The sequence below is a fragment of the Arachis ipaensis genome, chromosome B1 (assembly GCF_059453495.1).
Source record: "Arachis ipaensis isolate K30076 ecotype BB chromosome B1, ASM5945349v1, whole genome shotgun sequence".
In the NCBI taxonomy this organism is placed as follows: Eukaryota; Viridiplantae; Streptophyta; class Magnoliopsida; order Fabales; family Fabaceae; genus Arachis; species Arachis ipaensis.
Window position 1 is genome coordinate 115,159,409 of NC_142436.1, and position 17,408 is coordinate 115,176,816.

A 17,408-nucleotide genomic window follows, 5' to 3' on the forward strand; every position below is an offset into this window, starting at 1 on the left:
ATAGACACCTTTAAAACATGATATAAATTGATGGATTAATTTATCTACACTTATGGGAATCATTATATATTTTTATTAGTATTTTAAATTCAAAGGAAAGGATATAATCATGTAGATAAGTGAAGGTGTGACTTGTTTACTCAAATTATTACTCTAATCTGATGAAGAGATGGGTAAGATTGAAAAAAAAAACTTGCATGGATGTGGATTATGCAGTTTATTTGCATATGGCTATGTATACTAAAAGTATAAATATGTAATGATTTTGTTTAATAAAACTCCATTATGTATATATGTATAAATGATTTGGATCTGGATATGGACGAGCCTGATTGGAAATATGAGATTATAAAAATGTGTTATGTATGTTATTTAGAGGCATAGATACTCAACCCCAAAGGTGACCCTTTTTCTTCTTGAATGAAAATTTAAATTTTCATTTAGAAAAAATTAGTGAGACTTTTCCACAAAATAGGTAATATTCAAGATGGTATTTCTTTATTTGTAATGCTAGATCAGTTTATGTTTAATTTGTTTATAACTGTTAGTAGTTTTTGGTTCCCTGTCTCTGTTCATTTAGTTTTTTATCATTGATCACTTGAGTAGTAAAAGTGGATTTGCTTTTCTCTTTATATCAGATTTACAATTTATTTTTTTCTTGTTTTTAATGGTTTCTATTGTATTAATAAGCTACTAGACTAACTTGATTAAATTTGTTTACTAAAAATAACGAGTATTTTTTGCCACAAGGATTTTTCTCTATTTTGTCAATTCATATATTATTTATATCAGATGATATTATGTCTCTTGTATGGGAAAATATATTGCTTGTCCTTCAAAATTGATACCTCTGGAAAACTTTGCTTTATAAGACTAATGACTGGGCTCATTAGTTATGGAAATTTGCTTATCTATTTAGAGCGAGCATCTCAACAAATACAAGACTTGAATTGGTAGTTTCAATGTTTCGCCTTGAAGAAAGCTATTGGAATTTTCCACTTTAGGATGGATTTGAATCTTAACAAAGTGGAGGGTGCATTCAGTTATCAATTGAAGGTATATGATTGTGTAGGTAGAATGGTGGATTGTCCAATGTCATTCTAAATCCAATTTTAATGTGGAACAGTAGAGAATTGGGATGGATGTCTAGATCCTATCCTCCATTCAAAAGTTTCATCAAATTTGGGTCTTGCCATCTTTATACACCCAAACAGAACTTTTGAAAAACAAATGTAATGGTGGCATTTTGTCCTTATTAAATATAAGTTGGTTTGGTAAATGAGAAAGTGATTTCTACCAGATTGAAGAAATCATACCGTCCATTTATTTTTATTTTATCCTCATTGGTTATTTACATTTATATATTTTTCTTCTTATGTGGTAATTTATCACTATATCTCAATTTAACCATGCAAGGCATCTACTAAAATAAGCCACTAATATAAAATGCACATTAAAATAATTATTACTTCTGTAATTAGGTTTTTGTTATATCTTTTTCTTTGCTTTATGCCTTTTAATTTTGTTCTGAGTTAATTGGAATTGAAATAGGTAATTAGAATAAGAGTAGCTTTAATTTTGATCATAAACACCTTGGATGTTGTCGTATTTTTCTGAACCTTTTATCTTGTTATAGTTGCTGATGTTGTGTTGTTGTTGGTGTTGTGTTTTGATTTTTTAATTTATCTTCTTGCATTGTCCCTGTTTGCTGGTATTCTTCTGTTACACACAATGCCCCTTTCACTATCACTTTCATATGGAAGAGGATGCTTTCTGCTTTAGATTTGGTGTATAATCTCCTAAAAGTATTTACTTAATCTGAATTATTTCTATTTTATTTAATTGTGCTGCTTACTTTCTAAACTAATTTTCACTTTGCTCATTTCCTTCGAAAGAAGTGAAGTAGAAGTTATGAAGTAGAGAATGCCTTAACAAATTGTATGATATTAATTATGTATATCTATTGAATGATTATGAAGCAAATAAAAATGGGTAGCAGCCAGCCAGAAATAAAAAGAAGCTGAATGCTTTTTCTTGTGCATGCTCTCATGATTCCTGAACATTAGATTAAAATGCATCCAACTCAGTGTTGTCTTCCTTTATACGACTCATTTGAATCAATTTTTAATATTTATTATCTATATTGTTTCTATGAACATAACGTGCCACTACCACATGTTTTCATTGTTACATACATTTCCTTCATTTTATCTTTGGTGAGAATGTCATTTCTACTTTGTACAGAACATGATAATTGAAATTCTAAAGTGAGAAATCATTGATGCTCATTTTAAAAAAAAATTAATCTAAATATATGTTGTTCTGCTTAGGTCTTTAAGATACAAAGAAGCTAGTCAACCAAATGGGGGACATAAAAGTAAATACAATTGGATGGATTGTATTAAAATCTTTTAGTTCTTTAAATGTGTTGCTATATTTTATGTGAATTAGTGGTAATTTTTCTAGTCTACATATCTGTGAAATGTTAATTGTGTAGTGATGTGTTTGTTTTTTTATAAATTGCAGGTATATGTTGATTTTTGGGAGATGGAGCCGTCGGATAGCGATTTTTTTAGAACAGACTCCGATGAGGAGTTCCCAAGAGAAGACGATCTAGATTTCTTAGACGACGATTCGGAGGCTGATGAAGTAGACCTCAAGATAAAAGAATAGTAGAGCTGTCACGAGAAGATATCATGCAACTTTAGTTTACAGATGAGGAAGCTGTTTATCGATTCTACAAGACATATGCAATGATGCACGGTTTCGCTGTGAGGTTGGATGAAGTCAGACGCGATAGCGATGGTTGCGTAATTATGCGCCAAATTGTTTGCAATCGGGCGGGCTCAAGAAAGGAAGAGGTTGAAAAGGACGAAAGAATCAGGGACCACCGACCCCTAACTCAAAGTTGTTGCCGGGCGAGAATTCGTGCAAGACTAGATAGAAAAATTCATAAATGGAAGGTTGTTTCGTTCTACGAAGAGCACTCTCATGGATTAGTTGATCCACTCGATGTTAGCATGATGCTTGAGTATCGCACATTCAGTGTCTCGGATAAAGCTCAGGCGAAGAATTTGCACGACATAGGCATCAGGACCTGTCACATTTTGGGATACTTGGCTGCTCAAAAAGGTGGATATGCAAACTTGTCATTCAACCAAAAAGATATGTACAACCTCATTACTCAACATAGGAAGGAAAAGGTGCAGGGTGGTGATGCAAATGCTGTAATAAGCTACCTGAGAGGTAAAGATGGGAATGATTCTTATTTCTTTGGCAAGTACACATTAAGTAATGAGAATCAATTGGAAAATTTGTTTTGGGCTGATGGGACTAGCCGTATTGATTATGAGTGCTTTAGGGATGTCTTGACATTTGATTCGACTTACAATAGGAACGTCTAAAATAAACCACTTGTGATATTTTCTAGTAGCAATCATCATGGACAGACCGTCATATTTGGATGTGGTCTTCTTGATAATGAGGATATTGGTTCATACAAGTGGCTCTTGGAAACTTTTTTGGAAGCAATGGGGAATAAACACCCTATGGCAGTTGTCACCGACGGAGATCTTTCAATGAGAGAAGCCATTTAACAGGTCTTTCCTTATGCAACACATCGACTATGTGCATGGCACTTACATAGGAATGCATGCGAGAAGGTTAAGAACAGTGAATTTTTAAATGACTTCAAGAAATTGATTTATGCTAATGTGAGTGTTGAAGAGTTTCAGGTCATGTGGGGAGACATGGTGGCGAGGTATAACTTATCAAGCAACTCTTGGGTCGACCAAACTTATAAGTTGAGGAATTTATGGGCTCTTGGATATTTGAGGGACCAATTTTTTGGGCGAATTAGGACAACATCCCAGTGTGAAGGGATTAACTCTCTGATAAAAGCATATGTGAGAAAGAAAGATACCCTTCTAGAATTCATCAATAACATGGAGACCGTTGTTAGCCATTACAAGAACAATGAAAGAGTTGCAGAGTTCAATAGTAAATATACCGATCCAGTACTTGTGACTTCTTTGCCGACACTTGAAGATTTTGCTGCAAAGACTTTCACTCGTAACATGTTCCGGGAGGTCAGGAAGGAAATTGAGGGTGCTTGTGCTATGAATACAGAGTTGGTAATTCAGGATGGTGGAAAACTATACTTCAAGTGTAACAATTTTGGAATGCCAGAGATTGATCATGTGGTTGAGTTTGACAGAGTTGGGGGTATGCTTCGTTGTGAGTGTCTGTGGTTCGAAAATAGAGGGATTTCCTGCATGCACATATTCACATGCCTAAAGCACCAACACGTTGAAGTTATTCCAGAACGCTTAGTGTGCAAGTGTTGGATGAAGAATGCCAAGAGCGATTTCATGAAGTCAAACGTCGATGATCCAAGTGATTCTGATAAGGTACTAAAGTGTCGTTTGGGTGTGTTGGGTGCTGAGTGTTCTAGGTTGATGGATGTTGCAAGTAAGAACTCAAGTGATTTTGTCGAAGCAATGAATGATGTTGTTAACACAATTACAAAACTCCAAAAGTGAGGTGAAAATCCACGCAACGGTAATTTAGACGATGACTACGTTGTTGACCCATTGGTGGTGAAGAGTAAGGGAGCTCCCAAGAAAACTCAAAATTTAGGCAACGTAGAAGGTTTTCAAACTGCAGTGTGACAGGGCACTACAACAAAAGTTGTCCTAATGTTTCTGGTAGAATCCCAAAGGAGCCGGTAGACGATGATACAGAAAAGAATATCAGCAGCTATCTTGACATCCTCACTAAGGTATCTCATACTATAACTATGTTTAGAATTTCGTTGTATGGTGATTCGGCATATTGTGTTTTGGATTTATAAACTATGTTATTTTTATACTTTTGTAATGGAAGATGACGTTTGGTTTGTGATCAGCGCAAAAGACATGACAGTATGAAAAATCAGCAGAAGATGGAAAAAGATAGGAACATTGGTGGTGGAACAACACCAATCTCAGCAGCTAAATTGGCTTTTACTGACAAGTGAAAACATCAAGTCCTGGTCCCGATATCCCAGTTTGTGCATCTACAAGTAACGAAGAGTCTGGGATGAGTTCTAGAACAACTGAGTCTCCTGTTGTGGCCCCTGAAACTGGAATGGCAGATTGAAGATGATTAGATTTTAGGATGATTGGTAATTTTGTACCATTTACTAATTACCTTTGTTTTGTATAGTTTGCATTCATTGATTGATTTGACATTTATTGAACTCGGAAGATTATGTCATTTTACTCATTTACTATTAAATTTTTTAAATTTCTTTTCTTTTTATGTTATCACCTTTTTCGTTTACTAAAATAGGACAACATAAGACATAGAATAAAAATACAATGTTTAAAATGTTACTGGAAAAATGATCACGTACACTACCAAAAAAATGGAGTTTAGCCACCAAATTTTAACTACTAACGCTAAATCGTGTCTTCTATTTATCACCAAATTGGCTCACATTGACGTGGCATAACCGACCTGTCTTTAATAGATTTATTAAGCTATAATATTATTTCTTAAAAATATTCTAACATTATAACAAATTTTTAAAATTAAATCTAAAAATATAAAAAATTAAATTTAGATAAAATTAAAAATTATAAAGATAATTCAAATATTCTAATACTTGAGCTACTTAAAAAGATAAAATTTATTTAGCTAAAATAATATAATTTGAATAAATAATAAAAAGTTCAGTAATTTTTAAGTAAAAAAATTTTTAATAAATCTTTTAATAAAAATAAATTGTTTTATCATTTGTTAGATTTTAAAAATGACAATAATTTAGTTAAAAAAATAGTCTTTATTTATATGATTTAGTACTCACTACATATCTTTGTGAGTACTGTACTCTTAATATATACATAATTATCTTTTTAAAAATTATTTTGTGAAATTATAAATTAAATTTTTATTTATACAATTATTCAATTGGTATATATTATTAATTAATTATCTATTAACTATTTTAAGTCATAAGAAAATTAATACTAATTAATTTATGAGTAATTACTCAACTTTTACTTTTTGTATTTAACCGATATAATCAGTGACCCAATATTAAAAAAAAGTCATAACAAATTCAGACATACATTATATCCAACAAACTAGCCAAATACACCCATTTAAAAACAATCTGCTTTCATTCTCACAATTAGTCATGAAAATTACATTCATAAAAAGATTGATGAAAAAAATAAAACCAATTTAATAAAGAACAAGAACAAAACAGATAATAGAACATGAGAGAAGTAAGTCCTCCTTACATTTTAATTTGTACTTTGAGTATCCATCCCATGAATCAGCCAGCACATTTTGAGATTATCTCTCACCCTATAATCATTGAAATAAAGTACTAAACACTGTTTCAAGTTTTAACTCCTTGAAGCTAAACAAAGATGTTGCATATCATCACAAACAAATTCAATGGATGCCTCTCTGCAAAATCAATGGATGCCTCTCATGGCTTCCGATTTTGTGGCCCCAAGTACCAAACATCACAGACAACATCTCAAGATATCATTAATTGCAGCAGATGCTTAGTGAATGATTACCTAGAAATGCATGAAAACTAGAAATTCTAAAACAAAAATACAAAAAAATTGAAAGATCAGAATGATTAACCCCTCGAGTATATGTTGTTACTTGTGACTATTCCAAAATGCATCTATAAAATTTTATTGTACTTGATGGCTATTGGGCAAAATGTGCATCCAAGTTCGAATGCACCCTAGGAATTATTAAAATTAATAATCTTCCATTAAAGCTTTCGGCATTCAGGAATTAGAATACAAGTCAATGGAATTAGAATATAAGAGTTTGTACTAGTATTATGACTATTATATACGTTTTGATGCACAATTTTATAGCTTTGTGAAAGAGGAACATTATCAACCGCTTGTAAAAGCTAATTTGATATTATTACAGCTCCAATTATAATGCAAAATGCAAACAAGAAAAAATTTAAAGCAAATAAACAATTAAGCAAACTAACATAATCAACTATGCATTAGTATATCTGTTATTCCATGTCAAAATTGAACAAGTGGTACCTTCCAATGTGCAGAGTATCACTAAGGAATACAACTTCTATGGCAGTCGCAATAACAATTGAGAGTGGCTAGAATGTTAGCTACATACACAACTCCTTTTAAGTGCAATGCCCAGACAGCAATGCTCATGAGCTTTCCGAATATTTCCTGTGAATATAATTTTATCATTTCACCAATAGATTAAATCCAGGCATAGTTAAGTTAGAGTAAACTACCTATTTGATGCTTAAAAAATTAAAACCTTCATAATTTAGCTCCAAAAGACATTATATTTTCATATGCTATCTGAATAAGAATTCAAGAAGCACCGAAAGAACTCTAGAAGAAACAATGCAAGATGGATTCCCGTTATTGGCTCAAAATTCTAAACCACTAATACTAGCTTCTTTATTTGGATTATATCTCAAAATTTAAAACTACTAATACGGTCAAAGAAACTCATTAAGTCCTTAACTTATACACTATTAAAGGCGTTAAAATTAAAAATAAAAAAATAAGGCCAAAAGCTAATAAGGAAAATTAAGGCATATAAAGCACGTTCCATAAAAAAACTATATACTAGTACTACTCTTTGAGACTGATCATATGCCAACTGCAATAAATATATATAAAATTAGGTGCACAATGTGTTCCTTTATTGTAGATTGTCATAGAAGTTCAATATTAGACAATTAAGGTAATTCTTCATAATTACCTTGCTTGAAAGATATCAGATTTGGAATCATAGGTAATCAAGACATGCAAATTGTGGAGCCCTGCAAGAGAATAATGCATAACATTAGACCAGACCTGTTATCATTGGGCGAAAAACTATATACATAACATGATTATTGGGATGAAAAACTCTTCTCTAATTCATGAACAACATAACTCTGTTCTAGTTCAATATCCCAAATCTCAGTATTTTATTAGTTGAATGGTAAAAAATACACATCAAAACATGGTTAAAAAACTAGAATAATCTAATTAAGATAGCATATACCAAAGAAAATAGCGATTATTTACCTTGATTGATAAAGGAAAAAGCCGTCAACAATGAACAACCATAGTGAATAGCGAACAATGAACAACGAAGCAGCAAACACTAACGAGCAGCGAACAACAGACCAACGAACATCAACCTAAAGCGAAGAATAGCAGTGATACAAATAGAGAAGAATCTTAGCGATGCGAACTGGAAGCAAATGTTAATAACAACAGCAATTGAAGGAAGAGAATACCAAACCCACTAACCTGAAGAGCAGTTGGAGAAGAGGGCCACCATGAACAGCGATGAGCCTCGGGGGAGTAGAAGTCGTGGCCAATTTGCAGGAAAGGTTGAGGAGAGGGTCACAAAATTTGGTGGGTGCTTTTGGTTTCACGGATTTGGGGCTTTCGGGGTTTTGGTTTGGCGGGTTTGTGCATGAGAGAATAATTTGAGTTTTATAGATTTTAATTTTTGGGGGTTTCTAGAATCCCTACTATTTAGAACAAAAACCGCTATCAATTAAATTACGAAGGGCGTAAATAGTTTTTGGGTTAATGTGCGGGAGTTTTTAAAACTTTTGCTATATAACTTCTGCAAATTTGTAATTTTTTTAGTGTAACCCTTCGTTCAATAATGAGGTTGCAACGTTTCATCTTTTTATTTTACATTTTTAGTAAAACAAATGGAAACAACATAATACCACCGAAATAAATGACAGGATTAAAAACAAGTAAATGAAAACGGCTTTAATATAAAGTCTTAATAAAATAAAATAACAAACACTATCAATGTATGAAATTCAAAATATCTTACTTAGACAAATTAATAAAACTCATATCGTGAACATAATAAATGGCTGCATTTCAATTTATTTTGGTGACCAATTTCTTTGCGGCATCGATGGTGTTTTCTTTGGCCTTATTGTAATTGCTCAGCACTAAATCTAAGGCCAATCGCATGCGTGAAGTATCATCCACTGGCTACATGTTATAAAATTAATAAATTAGTGAAGATTCTATTTAATAAGGATACAATGTCAGCAATTATAATGTTATACTCACTGGTATGATAAATGAATTCCTGGCCTCAGCATATAGCTGCCATCTAGCAACCCACATCCCAAAATCAAACCTGAGGCATACGTATTAAAATATTAGCTTCACCTTCCTTAGATAGTTATTTGAATTTGCTTAAATTCATATAGTAACTTGTCTTATGCGTTTTCTTGTTGTGGAAGATTCTGTCGATAGTAGATCCGAAATTCACCGAGTTGATATGCAACTTCATCCAAATCTGACTTACCTTCTATTCTCTCATCGAGCAATTGTTCATGAATCATCCAGTCAATGAAATTTGCCTACATTGACAGGAAATATAATTGTAAGTAATTGTTGTTGAAAATTAAATGAGTTATGGTCAACAAATTTAATTTAGAAGCATGAATAACTCACTAGTCGAATCTGTCGCTCCCTTATGGTTTTCCTTGATCTTTGTTGCATCGAATCTACACATATCAACTTTCTCTTCTTCACGTCAACACATAATAAGTACCAATGTTTAAAGTTGTCCTTAATTGGTACATAAATCTAAAAATCACAAAAACTCAAGATTATAAAAACATATCATGGCAAATGATAGTAAATGGGTAGGTTTCAAATTTAAAACAAATACATTAGCTACCTTTGATAAGTTGCTAACATCATATAAGTATGCTGAATGGTCCATTACCACAGCTATTGGTGGATAGACAAACGAAAGTGCTTGTTCCTAACAAGTTTTACAATCAAAGAAAATTGTGATTCAATTTGGTTATTTTATTAAAGCATATAGTAAACTTTGACTTCATATGACTTACGGAGACCCTAGGCGGAAGAAACCATATCTTTGGACCTCCGGAACGAATTTTTTCCTCATGAGTCATTGTGCATGCAACCATTGTTAATATCTAGCAAGATTAAAGATAACAAATAAAATTAGTATCAGAGGTTTGAAAAATAAAAAATTTAAAGTGCAATTTATAGTTTTACATTAGCATCTATTTGTCGCATAGGCTTAAGTGCATCGAATGATCTTCTACAACCATTTACACCTTCGTGTACAAGTATTTCCTCGCTGTTGTAAAAATAAATAAATAAATAAATAAATAATCTTACCACATGAAATAAAATGTCTAACAACTTTTATCTATATGTATATTAACAAGATACTTACTCGGGGGAGGCATTAGCATTATATAAATATATAGCTACCATTGCTTCTTCTTCATTGACGAGCATATCTTTGGGGATTTCAAACGTCAACTGAAATATAAATAATTATGAAATCATAGTCAAATTATTCATAATGAACATAATCCTAATAAAATAATTTTTACTTACTGGTATTGTCAATGAACGCAACCTTTCAACTTCACATTTGACGACATCCAACTCATACAGTTGTCCATCACGATTAGTTGCCTGCATATTAAATATATACATTACAAATATTTATTTTGATCATTTTCAGTTTTATTAAACACAGTTTTTTATTGTTCATATGTTACTATATTCACTTACTATTAACCATGAAATTCAGAGGAATAACTGAAGATAGTACCTGCCCCAGATGCCATCAGTTTGAAGAGACGATACTCCACGTTTTGCGGGATTGCCCTTTTATTCGCAAAGTGTGGACTAGTATCATTCCCAGAGATTACCAGGACACCTTTTTCTCTCAATCCTTCCACGACTGGTTGAGGAAAAATCTTCTGGAAGCCTCTCCTTCTGTTAATGGGACACCTTGGCCCATAACTTTCACCACCACTTGTAACTTAGCCTGGAAAAGCAGAAACGAGCTTATTTTCAGTGAAGATAGTTTACCAAACACTCAATTCAGTCGCATTGCAGTTAATCTTGCATATCATTATCACTTTGCCCTAAACCTAACAGAGGTCAGTACCAAAACCTTAAGACTTACCAAAAAGAATCAATTGGATGGGAACCGCCGGAACAGGGATGGCTTAAACTGAACGTGGATGGCTCGGTGCTCTAACCTGGAAGTAGAGGGGCGTGTGGCGGCATTATCCGGAACTGGGAGGGCCGTGTGGTAGCAGGTTTCAGCATGAAGATTGGAAAGTGTACCATCACTACGGCAGAGATCTGGGGCTTTTATGTCGGCATTAAATTAGCAACGGAGATGAGAATCTCCAAACTTGTAGTTGAGTCTGATTCCAAATGTGCTGTGGAGCTAATTCAAAATCAAAAGACATCAGTGGAGAAGCACTCTCAATCTACTCTAATTCGAGCTATTAAAGAGCTCCTAGTTGGCTTGGAGAGCGTCGTTGTCCGTCATATCTACCGGGAGGCAAATTTCTGCGCAGATGCTTTTGCTAAGGCAGGGCAAGAACAAGAAGATGGAGTCCATTGCTTCAAGCTCCCGCCTGCCAAGGTCGCACATCAAGTGCTTGCTGATAGAAGTGGAATGAAATTCTCCAGAAACGTTACGCTGTGATCTTTTGTTGTCCTGGGTCTTGGGCCCCGTTATACATAAAAAAAAAACCATGAAATTCGCAATTGGCAAACTTTAAAAAATACTTAAAATAGAGATAACTAATTTTTGTTACTTACTCTATTGCCATTTGCTTCTTCACCTCAAGCAGTAGACATTACTCTGTTTGCAGGAGGAGTTAATGTTTGGGCCAAATTCTGAAACTCTTGGCATATCGTCCTTTGGACCTCTTGTTTCACCCTCAAAATCTTTGAATCAATGTATTCAGTTAAACACTGATACATAAGTTCTGAGAGTAAATTTAAATGTTGATTGCTGACAAATAAATTGTCGAAGGAGGCTTGCGTGTTCTCCTTGGAAAGAGTTTGGCTACACAAGTGCGAAATCAAAATATAGTTAACAATTTCTTTTGTTTTAGACTGTCATACAGGTCTCTTCTGGTGAGAAAATACAAAAAAAATACCATAAGAAGAATCTATTTAATAATAATTTACGTTACATAGTCTTAAAATGTAAAAAATAAAACTAATAACCGAATACTAAAAAAATAATTTTAAGACAATTGACTTTTACTATTGTGAAATTATATAGTTGTTAATTTTAAATATTTAGTCATGGTTAATTAATTAATTTATGCATAAAAATTATTAATACGGTACAAATTTTAACCAAGATGTAACTAGCAAATCTGTTCGGTCCAGCCCGATTGATTGAAATGTTGCAGTTGATTAGTAAAAAGTGTTTCTTCAACAATGACTATTGGAATGAAACATCTTACGTTTTTAAAAGAATAAAGAGATAGTTTATAATATTTTTTGAACAACATATCACTCTTTTATACGTACTTGATATTTAAAAAAAATTAATTAATTAATTAATTAGATTAATATAATATTATACATATTATTACATTTAAAAACTTAAGGTATTAATTAATTAATTAATGTTATACTAATATAAACTGATGTATTTTGATCAAAATCAAATGTTATGATAAAATACTACATAGTATAATCCATTATAAAAAAAATTTTATAAAATAAAGTTTTTTGATAAACGAGCCATAATAATTGTAATAAAATAGAAAATAATTACAATATGATATAAATTAAAAATATTCTTAATGTACTCAAACATATAATTACTTATTTAACATGGCTTAAATTGTAACATAGTTGCTGAGATTATCATATTCTAATTTTTGATTAACCGTAAAAAACTTGAAAGATATATATAAAAAAAATTATTGTTACTGGAGTTTAAAAGTAAAGAATATTTGGTGAATAATTTTTTTAATATAAAATAACTAATTTACAAAGTAAATTAAAATAAGAAGTCATAGTTGTTGTTAGAAAAGATTGACTATAAAATAAAATTTAGGAAAATTTGTTTACGTAATATAAGTGATCAATATACATACGCTTTTTTATATAAATAAATATCACAAATATATTATTTCCCAAAATACGCATGAAGAGAAATGGTTTCGAAAATGCGCAGGAGTACTTCGGCGCATGCGAATTGGATTTACACTCTCTAATTCAGATGTGGTGGCCACGAAATGGGATTGACATGAGCAGCAGGCATTTCTGGCACGGCCCCCCACGAATTGGAGTCCAAGTAAAAATTAAAGGTTTCTTTTCTCCTGAGCCAACCCTAATGACTATTATCAAACACTTTCACTTCATATTTCCACATTTTTATTTTTAATATTGAATTAACAATGGTATTTTTTTTTAATTGTCTAAATTTTGTAAATAAATAAATAAATTAACAGTATGTTTATATTATTAATTAGCCAATAAAGTTTGAGAAAATGTACAAAATTATAGTAAGATCTATTTCTATAATACTGCTAAGCTAAGTTTGTTTACCGGTATGAAAGATTAAAACAGGAATATAAAATTATAAAATTATATTTAGTAAATAAGATATAAACACATATATTATATTTAGAAACATTAAATTAATATATTTTATATTTTTTTATAAAAAAAGACATAAAATATTAATAAAGAGCAAAACTTAATTTTTATTTTTTATTATTCTTATCAATTTTTTGTAATTATATTTCTTATCATTATATATATTTTTTAAAATTTTGTATGAAAAAACATTAAATAAACTTTTATAATTTAGTTTTTTATGTTTAATTTAGGTTTAATTACTCTGTTGGTCCCTATAGTTTCGCAAAATTTTCAATTAGTTTTCTTATATTTTTTTCTTTTAATTGAGTCCTTGCACCAAATTTTTTTTTAATTGGGTCCTTACACTTTTTTTTCCTTTTATTTAGGTCCCTATACCAATTCTTTTTTTTTTTTATTTGGGTCCCTATAAAATTAAGTCAATTACTACTAAGAGGGACTTAATTGAAAAAAAAATTAGTGTACGGACCCAATTAAAAAGAAAAAAAGTATAGGAACCTAATTAAAAATTTCATGAAACTATAGGGACCAACAGAGTAATTAAACTTTAATTTATTATCAAATAAAATATAAAAAACCTAACACTAAATTTTATATCTTTATTCTTTGTGTTGCATTGTCTTTATAATCAAACGTAGCTTTGTATATATTTTGTTAGCATTTTTTTCCTCTCAAGTTCTACTAATTAATTGTATAAATAATTTTACATTATCGGTGATAAAAAAACAAATGAAAACTATAACTTTTATTTTCATAATAAAAAAATTATATGTTAAAAGAATTAACTATTATATATTTTTATATATTATTTTATATATTTTGAATATGTATCCTCTATCTAATATTAGTGGTCGATTTAGTAATTATTTTTTACTGTTCGTATAACATAATTATCATGATAGTTAAATAGATGAGGATCTGTTGAATAATTTTTAATGTGTAATAATTTAACCATTAAATCATATGACGATAATTAAGTTTATCCCTTTTGTTATATATAATCTAATAATCTAACCATTAATGTGTGAAAATTTAACCATTAATGTGTAATAATTTAACCATTAAATTTTCGAAGAACAATAGTATATAACCTAATAATCTATTTTCTTGTATGCCCCATTGACTTGAACTCCAATTCGTGAATGTGTCACTGGAATTGGTAATCTTAAAACTGAATAATCAGGAATACCTTTAAATTGAGATTTATCTAGAAAATACATCACAAATAGCATCTTGCGCGGTGATGATTTCATTCTGCGTGGTTTTCTTTCCATCTCTTTTTTTGCGTTGAATTTAATCTTCAAACAAAATAAAAACACGTGAATAATATCAGATTGAGTTTTAAATAAGTTAATAATTAGTTAAAATTTTATAAATAATTGCTAACACGTAGACATAAAAAAAGGTATGGTATGGAATGAATAAATTTTAAAAAAATTAAACTAAAATAAAATTAGTCACCAAAAAAATTATTAAAAAAATTAACATTACGAACCTCTTTGAACTACTCCTAGTTGCACGACCAGTCATGGTGTCGCATTATTCGTAACATGAGTGCTGAAAAGGGATGAATAACAGAAAAATATAAAACAAATTAATGGAAAGGCTGAATAGTACTGACATTACTCTAACAGTTATTTATAACGTTTTCCATACTCGTTTGAAATTTAAAAAGTAATACTCTCTAAACAATACGAGGTTTAAGTTAGATTTTTTTTAATTAGTTCGACCACACATGTAAAATTTGTTACAAGATTTTTTCGATGGCCTTTAACAATATTCAAATTTAAGTTACTTTTTGCACAAGGTGACAAACCGTTAAAATTTCAATTTAAAAACGTTGCCTTTCTTTCAAATTATAATTTAAATTTTGAATATAATTCAGATGAATTAACTGATTAATTTCACCGTAAATTAGAATTTAAATTGATCATTTAATTAAAAAAAGTTAAACATCCATTTTTTATAATTTTTATCCTTTCCGAAATATATATTATATTAATTAACAAAAGACTTAATTGCAATATTAATATTATGTTTACAAATTACCGAACCTTTATAATAACTCTCTTTTGTAACTTTTTTTTTTCTATTTATCCAATTCGTTCAAATCCTGTGCTTGTTATTGCTTTAAAAAAAATCACTGTTGAGAAACAAAAGTGTATACTATATTTAGAAGAGCATGATAACTCTAAATAATCTTGAACACATGGCTGAATGTAAGTGGCATTCGAACTAAATTAGAAGAGCATCATAGCTTCAACTGCTTCATAAATATTTTTAATAAAATAATTTAATGTCAACTAATTTTAACTGAATGAACCGAATTAATTATTTTAAAATTTCAAAACGACAATTAAGTTATTATTCGATAAAAATAGAAATTGATATATTTAATTTTTAGCATGAGTATTTAATTTTTTTTTTATTTATCTTTTCTATTGTTGGTAGAACAAATAAAGACCATCGGATCAGAACTAACTAATAGGAGTTAGAAAAAATTGCAGCATATCGACATTTACTTAAGAAAATAAACAAAAGTTAAAAAAAATTCAATCCAATTCAAGGAACCTAGGAAAAAAAAAGAAAGCAGGAGTTGAAGAGCACGAACAGCGGGCGAGATCGACGGACAGGCGATGGCAGTGGCTCGAAGAGATGAGGCCGCGGAGGCGCCGACAACAATAGATGGTGGCGGGAGAACCTTAAGTTTTTGTTAAATGTAGAACGCTAAGTTTTCAATTTTCAATCTAAGCTTTTCAATTCTTCACGAAGAGGGGGTATTGGGAGAAGGGGCAAGGGGCAAGGGGGATAGGTTAGGGAGATGCGTTTACGCGTTTGTTTCTTTTTTTTTTGTTGAAACTCAAAACGACAGCGTTTTATAAGAACTGGTCAATTCCTGATCCGGTCCAACTCATAGATAACCGGCCGGTTCAGCAGTTTTCAAACACTATTTAATTTGGCGGTTTCACATGTTGGTACAGACCGTTTTATTCGTCGGTTCCCGATTGAAAATAAAATAATGTAACAGAAAATAAATCGTAGCTTTCAAAAATAATCACCATACTTTTATCACGCTACAATATTTGAATAAGATATTTTTAAATAAATTAAGAAAAATATCACTTAAATTTAAAAATTGAGTGTATTTTTCAAATGTGGGCAACATTATGTAGATTGAAAACAAATTGAATTTCGTAACTTTAAATTTGATTTGTACAAAATTCAATATTTGAAATTATAATTTTTGAAAAATACTCAATCATTAGCCATTATAAATTCGGAGCACCTAGATCATAGATAGTCAAAATTTTCTATAATTTAGCTATTCGTACCAGAAAAATCTTAGTTAATTTTAACTTGAATTAACTATTATCACAAAAACATGTCTTCGAGGGGGAGAGGTAGGAGGCCGAGCAAGGAAAGAGATAGATCTACCATCAATGTCACAAGCGAATCGACAGAGCCTTGTATAAACATCATGGACAAGAATAGGATAAAGTAGAGGAAAAGAACACTGAAACAAATAATGGATACATCATCAAGATAATCGGTCCAATTTTATTGTACAACTAAATATGGTCGTTATATTATGATCAGTCTATGTGAATAATAGATCTAAGCCCACTTTTATGTTTTTCTTAACATTAATTTAATTCTTAATTATTATCCCGTACTAATTAATATAATAGAAAAAAAACTGTTTTATTATTTATTAGTACATATCTTTAGTATAAGATTTTAAACATTTTCTGAAATTTGTAGAATGTTTTTAATTACAATTTTTAAAACATGAATCATTTTTTCTGTGTAAATAATTATTCTGCAACATAACTCATGGAAAAAAGTATTAGATTAATATTTTAGCGTATGTTTCGTGAAGAACAATGTAATCATTTTTTCACCTTTAAAAAGCTACACTACTCATATATGTTCCAATTTTATGACTATGAATAT

The 17,408-nt window shown here is 30.6% G+C and overlaps 2 protein-coding genes across 2 annotated transcripts; both read left to right on the forward strand.

Moving 5' to 3' along the window:
* Positions 1-1,005: 1,005 nt before the first annotated feature.
* On the forward strand, positions 1,006-3,404 carry LOC107609760 (protein FAR1-RELATED SEQUENCE 5-like). Its single transcript, XM_016311785.1, has 3 exons — positions 1,006-1,056; positions 2,527-2,649; positions 2,709-3,404. Exons 1-3 carry the CDS (start codon positions 1,006-1,008, stop codon positions 3,402-3,404), a joined length of 870 nt encoding a protein of 289 aa, XP_016167271.1.
* A 345-nt stretch (positions 3,405-3,749) lies between these two features.
* LOC107609771 (protein FAR1-RELATED SEQUENCE 9-like) lies at positions 3,750-5,017 on the forward strand. Its single transcript, XM_016311797.1, has 3 exons — positions 3,750-4,537; positions 4,666-4,780; positions 4,907-5,017. The coding sequence occupies exons 1-3, from the start codon at positions 3,750-3,752 to the stop codon at positions 5,015-5,017; spliced, it is 1,014 nt and encodes a 337-aa protein (XP_016167283.1).
* The last annotated feature ends 12,391 nt before the right edge of the window (positions 5,018-17,408 follow it).